General features: G+C 36.7%; 1 protein-coding gene across 4 annotated transcripts; it reads left to right on the top strand.

The window, feature by feature from the left end:
• The first annotated feature begins 3,228 nt into the window (after positions 1-3,228).
• On the top strand, positions 3,229-7,276 carry LOC126053422 (uncharacterized). Of its 4 annotated transcripts, XM_064038124.1 has the most exons (4): positions 3,229-5,017; positions 5,126-5,239; positions 5,656-5,826; positions 7,137-7,276. In XM_064038124.1, the coding sequence occupies exons 1-3, from the start codon at positions 4,084-4,086 to the stop codon at positions 5,757-5,759; spliced, it is 1,152 nt and encodes a 383-aa protein (XP_063894194.1). In that variant the 5' UTR covers positions 3,229-4,083; the 3' UTR covers positions 5,760-5,826; positions 7,137-7,276. The 4 variants fall into 4 exon arrangements, with proteins under 4 accessions (XP_063894194.1, XP_063894195.1, XP_063894193.1 ...); XM_064038125.1 differs by lacking the exon at positions 5,126-5,239; XM_064038123.1 differs by having other exon boundaries at positions 3,229-5,239.
• The last annotated feature ends 3,037 nt before the right edge of the window (positions 7,277-10,313 follow it).

Raw genomic sequence — 10,313 nt, 5'->3', positions numbered from 1 at the left:
TTTATGAAACTAGTTATTCTACGCAGTTGGACCTGCGTTCCGCAGGAACTTTTTCAAGTACCCGGATAAAAGATTAGCTTTTGTCCTTTCTTAGGCCCTAGAAAATCTGAATTACTCGTTTTCGGTTTGTAGTTTTTTGCAATTTATATGAAGTAAATGCTAGTAAGGCTGATCCAAGGTTATAAATATATGCCGCGCAAAGAGATAAGAATTAACACATACTTACTGTCTAATTATTTCCTTAACAGGCTCATTACACCACTCTTAATATACATAGGTCCATTTATGCAAACATATATTGCTCCCAAACTTTTCGCAATTTTTTAAATATCCCAAAAAAAAACTGCTCAAAATTATTCCTGTAACCCATTCGCAGGACCGCGTCGTCCTCTTTTTTAATATTGATACCTCACAATGTATACAGGGTGATGAAAAACCCGGCCTCATATAAAAGCTGGCCGCTGTTAATTTGTCACGTCCGACAAAGAATGGCGGTTCATTACTTTGTTTTTCTACCTATAAAATAAATAATAACACCCTGTGAATGTACGGAGAGTTTTTGCGTCGACAAATATTACTGTTGCTTGTTTTTTTGAATGTAGTTTTAAAGAGTTCTACTTGGACTGTTATTTAATATTTGTTATATTGAGACCTGTTCTTTAACTTCATTACAGCACAGTATAATATAATTTCTGAAACCATTCAGGGTCCTCGAAAACTAGCAGTAGCAATCGTTGTTACAAATCCACGTCAATGGCCGTCGGGCGGATTTTAGAAAACTCTAACACTAGGGCTTGTTTGGTGATTAAACCTGCAGCTCACTCGATGAGAAGAAGAAACGAATATTAAGAGGGTTACAGTATAATATGTACACAATGTATTTTGACCCATAAAAAGAATAAAAACGTTAATATTAACCACGCAAAAACTGCTAGTACAATAATTATTTTCCTTTTTTGTTAATACGTGACGATTTCACCACATTAGTTTAACACAAAACAAATAAATAGGTAAACAAACATAGATTTATTTGACCAGAGTATATTTTGTTTCATAATAAATTCAATAACTGCGTCATTTGCATAGTTATTAAACTCTATTTATATTATTAATAACACTATTATTCTTGTTTAAAGCGCTTAGTAGGCTTTAGCGTGCACACTGCAAACTTTTAGTTGGCCGATAGTTTGTTTGGGCTCATAAATCAGTATGATGATGAAGGTAATACGCACACTACAGAGATCAGTTATTTAGCCGGTATCAGCCCCACTGACGACTTTCATTAGAATCAAGATTTTCTTAAAAAAAAAAATATTTTACCTGCCACCTTCAATAGTCGGTCGATTGGTTAATCTGCAATGTACGGGAAGGTTTATAGTTTTGAATTTAAACACACACCTAATTAATTAATCGTTTGGTAGTTGGGTTAGCTATAAAATATTGCTAACTGAATTATCATAAAAATTTACAATGTAATCCACATTCAATAAATGCAGTTTAAATCATAATATTCGAGATCCTGGGATAATACAAATTTGTTTTAACGCAACTATGTATTTTGCCAATTACCAATAACGTATTAAAATACGGTTTCATTTAGGTTTTAGTTTTTAGTTCGGTAATTTTTTACTTGGGTAGATTAGTTTTATTAAAATGTATCAGCCAACTTGTTACACTATTTTTAAAACGAATCGTAAACATAGAAAATATAAAAAAAATTACATCGATTTCGTAAAGTAGCAAATCTGTTTGTTTGTTTATTATTACCCTAAAAGCTGAAACTACTGAACCGATTTGAAATATCCTTTTACTATTGGAAAGCTACATTCTTACTGACCCGAGTAATATAGTAGGCCGGTGGAAAAACAGTGTTTCACAAAAAAGATCTTCAATATTCATACTTTTAAAAGCAGTTATTACTTATTCTTTATTCTTAAACTGACGTAGAATACATGTTTCCAAGTAAATAAACACAAAATACATGTCGTTTGGATGCCATTTGTCAAGTACCAGTATAACTTATGAGCTGTGCGCGAGTGTAATAGGAAATACAAATGTTAAAGTAATGTTAGTACGATTTAATATTTTGTATATCAATAGTACTTTAGTCTTTGAAGGGGTTAAGCTTTACAATGTAATGACGATGTAATGTGAGACGACCTCGATGGCGCAATGGTCATCATGCCGGACCGCCGAACCTGAGGTCCCGGGTTCGATTCCCGGTTCGGTCGACATTTGTGTGATGAGCATGCTTGTTGGCCGTGGTCTGGGTGTTACAATATGTATTTATAAATATGTATATATGTAGCTATATGTTGTTTATCAGTTGTGTTAGCACCCATAACACAAGTTAATTAATAACTTACCATGGGGCTAACCGACCGTGTGTGTAAAGGTGTCCCGGCATTATTATAATGTGGTCAGTAGGATGTTGTAGTTGATGTAACCTACGAATATGAAGGTTGGGCAAAATTGTATTATTGCTGTCCTATTTAAAGCAGCATAGATTTCTAATGTAAATCAGATTTCAATTTTAATGAACATAATCATTATTCTTATCTCATAATTTTGATAATCTAAAGTCTATGATAATATTAAAAAATTGAAGTTGTTTACTTGAAAAGTTCTGACAGTTTTAGGAGGGAAGATGGCTATAGGCTACTTTCTATCCGGGTGTCGGAGAAGATCCTACGGGACGTGAGTGAAACCGCTACCGCGCTAGCAGAATCTAGTGTCAAAATATAAGATGGTAAGATCTGTCTATCTGTGTAAATTTTACAAATTTTTTACAAGTCTTCACATAACATTTTTCACAAAAACCTTTCCTATAGGTATCTCTACCATACAAAACCGAGTTAACACCAAATCCGTCAACCATCTCAGCTAAGTTGACATGTCACCATTGTAATTACCGGTAGCGGTATGTAAACGGACTTTAATCACGGATGTGCGGATCTGTCCGGATCTGTCCGGATCTGTCCGGATGCAATTAACCGTGGCTACTCGGGTGACGGGTGAGCACCACTAATTTGAACGTATCTGAGGGTAGGTGTTTGTTCTTGACCGGCCGTGTTTTCCTAGGTAAAATGAGGCATTGTTTGACACTTGTGGGGCAAAACTTAAATGGTAGACTGAGGTTTATAAAGGGTTATGTACGAATCTATAAGGTAAGATATTTATAAATCGAGGGAGACTAAGACACAAGTTCACGTACAACATAAACATCCTGTTGGATTTTATAAATTGCAACATTAACTTAATTTTTATTATATTTTTGTACTGTGGCAACTTTTCTCTCTCTTGCTCTGCGACACGGACCGAATACACGTATGTAATTATTTGCAATCGCCTTTTTATTTACTGAAAATCTGAATCTCCTGCATCAGCGCACCAGCCCTATCAACACACTACACCGCTGCACATGGTCCTTCGAAAAAAGAAGCGCTGCTGGGAGACGAAACTCCAGGTTTGCAAACAAATTTACGGCCGTGTCGCACGAGGCCATTTTTTTTTGGTGAGCATTGAGCAAGCAAACGGGCTCGCGATTTCCTGTGAGACTGGTCGTCGCTACAAAATCGCAATACCTACACGATTCGACGGCCACAATTACAAGGTCCACAGGAGGAAGCCCAGCATCAGCATCGATCAAAATTCGATTTCACCGTCGTCGCCGGAGTCCCCTCTGCAGGTGCGAAGAGTACACTTGGCAGCAAGATAGGGTGTTCCGCGAGAGCAAGCGAGACGGAGCACATCGAAATTCGAAAGATTCGCATTTCATCGCACGCCCGCACGCAACAATAGGAATAGGACAATCGTACGGGCGCGAAAGAGACAGCAAGTGACGCCGCAAAACTTCACAGCAGCAACAGGCGAGCTCGCGCAACCGCCATTTTGTTGGGAAGAATTGGATCGCCGTCGCCGATCAATACTGTATAAAAAATATTACAATACTGTGTAAAAGTGTTTAATATAGCAGTGAATCTTGTAATACATAGTTAATAGTGTTCCTGTAAAGTTATTATTGTGTTATTAACGTAAAGTACAGGTAATATTTGTTATAAGAATCGACAAGCTTAGCGAACAATGGAAGACCTAAAGAAAAAAGTCGCCGCACGCGGTTATGTGAAAGGTACTATGACTAGATTATTTAATTTCGTGAACATTGCCAATTTAGACGATATTTCCATTAATGACCTATGCACAAAACGTGATAGGCTCAATGTGGCTTTTAAAGAATACGAAGCCCTATGTAAAGATATTCTCGGTCTTGACTCCGCCGACGAGGAGGATGTGGAGTCGGTGGAGGACAATTATTTTAAAACTTTATCAGCCTTTGACAAACGCATCAAGCCTCTTGATTCAAACCCTTCAGGCTCTTCCACTTATGAAAAAACACATAAAACTAAATTACCACCTATATCCATAAAACCCTTTGAGGGCACATACACAGAATATGTTCCATTTATCAATTTATTTAATTCATTAATTCATAATGACAAAAGCCTAGACAATATACAAAAATTCTATTATTTAAGAACATTGTTAAAGGGTGAGCCATTCGATTTAGTCAAAAACTTGCCGGTCGAAGCTCTCAGTTATGATGCAGCTTTAAATTTACTAAAAAATAGATATGAAAATAAATATAGAATAATCTCTGAGCACATTTGCAAGCTATTAGACTTAAAACAAATAGTAAAATCAACAGCAGTCTCACTCAGAGAATTTATTTCAACAGTTAGGCAGCAAATAGCTGCCATCAAATATCAAGAACCTAATGTTATATACTGGGATGCTATATTGTTGTGTATTCTCTCTCGCAAACTAGACAGTTACACTGCGAAGGCCTACCAACTTGACCAGGATATGAATGCTAAGCCGCAATTGGAGGATTTTCTCAATTACATTGAGAACCGAGCCAACGCACTGGAGAACGTCGAGCAGGGACATCAACCCCATCCTGGTAATAGTAGCAGTAAGGTAGCAGCAGTCGCCACTACAGGAGCAACATGCACTTACTGTAAGTCTTATGAACATAAATTGTTTAACTGTAAAAAGTTTCAGTTATTGCCTGCAAATGATAGATACACATTTGCCAAGGAAAAAAAAGTATGTATGATTTGTTTAGGTCAGCATGGTGGCAAATGCAGGTTTCACTTCCGGTGCTCAGAGTGCAAGAAGCCTCATAACACTCTGCTTCACTGCAATTTAAGTGAAACCCCACCAGCTGTCACCTTATCAAGTAATGTTGATAACAATGTACTTTTGCCTACAGCTAAAATCAAGGTAGTAGCAAGGGACGGTACTCAATACATTATCAAGGCGTTACTGGACAGCGGATCTCAAGTTTCATTTATAACCACAAAGGTTGTTCAGCTATTAGGATTAACGCCCTTGCAAAGTGATACTTGTATTATTGGAATCACTAATGAAAAGAGTAATATTAAGTACTGCATTCCTATTGAAATTCATTCATTAAATTCACCATTCAAGACAACAGTAACTTGTCATGTACTTAAAGATGTAACATGCAAATTACCGCAAAACAAATTTGATGTCTCTAGGGTCATTATACCACCCAACATTATATTGGCAGATGACCAATTTAATGTTCCTAGTGAAATCAACATGTTATTAGGGGCTGATGTATTTTTCCAGACGCTATTGCCCAACGAGCAGCGCATGACCATCAGCCTGCCCAGCCACAGCAACCAGTCATCAGCTGTGCCCCGGAGTGCTGCTCATCCACCACAACAGCCTAGTAGCACACAGCTACACGTCTTCAACACATACTTCGGGCACATTGTAGGAGGGAATCTGCCACCTAAGGTATCTCAACAAACATGTAATAGAGTAGTTTTGAAATGTGAATTAGGTCTCAATGAGACACTTGCCAAGTTTTGGACAAATGAAAAAGTTCCAGAGAGATTTGTTGAACAAACATCTGAGCAAGAACTTTGTGAAAAAATCTTTCAAACTTCAGTTAAATTAGTTAATAACCAGTTTGAAGTTCCTATACCTTTAAAAATACCTTTGTCAGATGTAAACGATACTCTTGGTGAGTCTTTTCACTTAGCATTAAAAAGGTTTTTAAATTTGGAAAAGAGATTGCATAGTAATCCTGATTTATTCATGCAATATCAAAATTTCATTCATGAATATCTATCTCTTGGTCATGGTCATTATGTTGATATAGAATTGTATGATTTATGTAAGCATGCAGTATATTTTTTACCACACCATGCGGTTATTAATAACAATAGCAAAACTACAAAGCTTCGCACAGTGTTTGATGGTTCAATGAAAACAAACAAAAAAGTTTCTTTGAATGATTTACAACTTAATGGGCCAGTGGTTCAAAAGGAATTATTTGATATCATTTTATTATTTCGTTTAGGTAGATACACATTTACTACAGATATAAGGCGTATGTTTAGAAATATTAAAATAGACCCTCAATACACTTCCCTTCAAAATATTTTGTGGAGGGACAATCCGGATGAGCCAGTTAAGTGTATTAGATTAGACACAGTTACATATGGCTTGAAAAGTTCAAGTTACTTAGCAACTCGTTGTATAGATGAGCTAGCAAATAAATATGAAAAGTTATACCCACTAGCTTCATCCATTATCAAAAATAATCAGTATGTTGATGATATTATATATAGTAATAATAATTTAGAAACCACTGTCAGTGCCAGAGACCAACTTCGTGATTTGCTTAAATTAGGTAGTTTTAACACTCATAAATGGTCATCAAATAATGAAAATGTGTTAAGTACTATACCATCAAACGAAAGACATTTTGATAGTTTAGAATTGCAAAAAGATAATTATTATATGAAAGCCCTAGGACTTCAAATAAATGTAAAGGATGATCACTTTATAATCTCTACTCCAGAACCATTTGATACAAAAAAGGTTACAAAAAGGAGCATACTTAGTTATATAGGTAGATTCTATGACCCAATGGGATTTGTGAGCCCAATTGTGGTCACAGCAAAGGCCATAATGCAAAAATTATGGTTACTGAACACAGGTTGGAATGACAGTCCGCCTGCAAATGTTCAGCAAGAATGGTTTAATTTTACCAATAATTTAGCTGCAATGCAGCCTATCCTATTAGATAGGAATATTAGTGTTTCAGAAGGAGACTTGGCAGATTTAATCGGCTTTGCTGACGCTTCGAGTAAGACAGCCTACGGATGCTGTGTGTACCTGCGAGTCACAGACCAAACAGGTACAACGAAATTGCATCTACTTTGTTCGAAGTCGCGAATCAACCCTATCCAAAAGAAAGGCATGACTGTGCCAAGGCTTGAATTGAATGCTGCACTCTTGCTATCAAAATTGGTTTTGAGGACTCATGATACACTCAGAGTCAAAATTAACATCAGGCATGTTTGTTTATTCAGCGACTCGCAAATCGTTCTTGCATGGCTAAACACTGAGCTAACAAAACTTCAAGCTTACGTATCGAACAGAGTAAGTGTAATTCGTCAAAACACATCTGGATACAGTTGGCATTATGTCAATACGCATGACAATCCTGCTGATCTCATTAGCCGAGGCGTCAACCCGAATGAGCTGAGTAGCTGCGATATTTGGTGGAATGGCCCTAAGTTCCTGCAAAACAGTGAGTACAAGTTTGCTGCTTATAGCTCACCAGCTGAGTCACTCACAGAGGAGCGCTGCTTAGCTCCTTCCAGCAACTTGGTGTGCCAAAATCCCAATCCGCTTGACTATGTGTTCAAGCTTGCATATTACTCTAATATAAATAAAATAGTAAGGCTATTAGCATACATATTGCGATTTTTAAACAATATTAACAAAAATAATTCTAAAATAAATACAAACTATCTGCAAAGTTCTGAGTTAGATAATGCATTAATGTTAATTATTAAATATGAACAAAGTATATATTTTAAATCTGAAATCAAAGCAATAAGCAATAATAAGAGCTTGAAGGGGAATCTAGTTGAGTTGCATCCCTTTCTTGACAATAGAGGTCTATTGCGCGTTGGTGGCAGGCTGCATTATGCTAATATAGCTTATTCACAAAAACATCCTGTCATACTACCTAAGGGCTCTTCAATTACTAGCTTGCTTATAAGGTGTGAACATGAAAGGCTACTGCACGCAGGGCCTAAGCTTTTACTCTCGCATCTCAATCAAAGGTTTTGGATTGTTAATGGCTTATTAGAAGTTAAGAAAGTAACTCACAAATGTATTGTATGTTTCAGACAAAAGGCCTTAGCAGCCAAGCAACTGATGGGCTCCTTGCCGGCTGCACGTGTAACAGCCACCAGCAGGCCATTTGAGAAAGTCGGCGTGGATTTCGCTGGGCCAGTTGATGTGAAACTCTCTCGCGTAAGACGATCTTTAATAGGTAAAGGGTATATCTGCGTATTCGTATGTTTCGCGACAAAAGCAGTTCACTTAGAACTTGCATCAGATTTGACCACGGAAACCTTTCTTGCGTGCTTAAGGAGATTTATCTCCAGACGAGGTTTGCCCACCGAAATTCACTGCGACAATGCAAGTACATTTAAAAGTGCAAGGAGTCAATTAGTTGAGCTCTACAAGCTGCAAGCTTCGCAGAGCCACCAAATGCAGGTTCAAAGATTTACCGCCGAGCGTGGGATACAATTTCACTTTATACCATGTTACTCACCTACATTTGGCGGGCTCTGGGAAGCGGCAGTTAAGAGCACGAAGTTTCACTTAAAAAGAATATTACAAAAAACTGTTCTAACTTATGAACAGCTTAATACTGTATTAACTGAAATCGAAGCAGTGCTTAATTCTAGGCCACTCTTACCTTTATCTTCAAACTCTGATGATTATTGTTATTTAACACCTGGTCACTTTATTATAGGTAGTGCTTTGTCAATGTATCCTGAAATAAATGTATGCAACATTCCACAAAATAGACTTAAGTTTTGGCAACTATGTAATTCTTTAAAACAATCCTTTTGGAAAGTGTGGCACCAATGTTATTTAAATTTATTACAAAACAGGCCTAAGTGGCGTGATACAGTTTGTAATGTTAAGTTAGGCAACTTAGTTATTTTAAAAGAGGACAATATTCCTCCTATGTCATGGCCAATGGCACGAATTGTTAAATTATTTCCAGGACATGATGGAAAAATTAGGGCAGTTGATGTTAGGACACCAAATGGGAAAACCCATACCCGTGCCATCAATAAAATTTGTTTACTGCCAATAGAATATGATGATAGTACTTAAGAAATTGTATTAATGTTTAATAATAAGTCATATTTGTAAAACCATATAAGTTATAGTTATACTTCTGTGAGGCCGCAGCATGTTGGATTTTATAAATTGCAACATTAACTTAATTTTTATTATATTTTTGTACTGTGGCAACTTTTCTCTCTCTTGCTCTGCGACACGGACCGAATACACGTATGTAATTATTTGCAATCATCGCCGTTTTATTTACTGAAAATCTGAATCTCCTGCATCAGCGCACCAGCCCTATCAACAAGCTACACCGCTGCACACATCCATTTAACTTTTTTCTTTAAGGATATAATATAAGGAAGGATATAATATACATCTACTACTAAGCTTAGGCTGCCTGAAAGATTACATGAATAGGAAGAGAGTGAGTGTCAGTATGACGAGTGACAGGGGAAAATGGAAGAGGATGACATATTGCGCCGACTCCAAATAAAATTGGGAACAGGGCAGGAGGAAGAAGAACACTAAGCTAAGGCTGTCCTTATAGTGAGCCAGAGAAACACAAAAATGACGTAAATTCAGTGGCGTAAAGGCAGTATTAATAAAGACAATTCATGAATACAAAATTATCACTCGAACAACTCAAAAGTAGTCATAGAAACACCAAGAAATAGACGGAACGATTAATTTCAATCAAATAGATTGGAATCTAAAACTAATTAGTGTGGAATTCAGACGTTTCGTTTGTAAACTGAAAATAAATTAGGGTTTCAGTATTGCTTTGTTCTGTAGTTCGGTTTTTTCTTTTGATTTCAGGCTTCGAAGCAACAATAGCTTTGATTTCTTCATTGGTCTGCATGCCAATTGTTGTGGGGTAATTTTGAAGATTGAAGCGATTTTGTAAATAATTTTGTGCTGCAGGTAGGTATGGAGTACCTACTTAATGTTCCTTAGGATATCAATGGCTTGGCTAAAGAAAGTTTATTCCTCTCATTTGAGCCTATAAAACTTTTTCATGGGTTTTAATTTCATATTGTTTATCTGAATCTCAAAGGAAATTATTCGATTTTGAAGGATTTTTGCCTGTGAATAAATTAGCATAAATAAAA

The sequence above is a fragment of the Helicoverpa armigera genome, chromosome 15, assembly GCF_030705265.1.
Source record: "Helicoverpa armigera isolate CAAS_96S chromosome 15, ASM3070526v1, whole genome shotgun sequence".
Taxonomy (NCBI): Eukaryota; Metazoa; Arthropoda; class Insecta; order Lepidoptera; family Noctuidae; genus Helicoverpa; species Helicoverpa armigera.
This window is presented reverse-complemented; position numbering and strand designations above follow the sequence as displayed.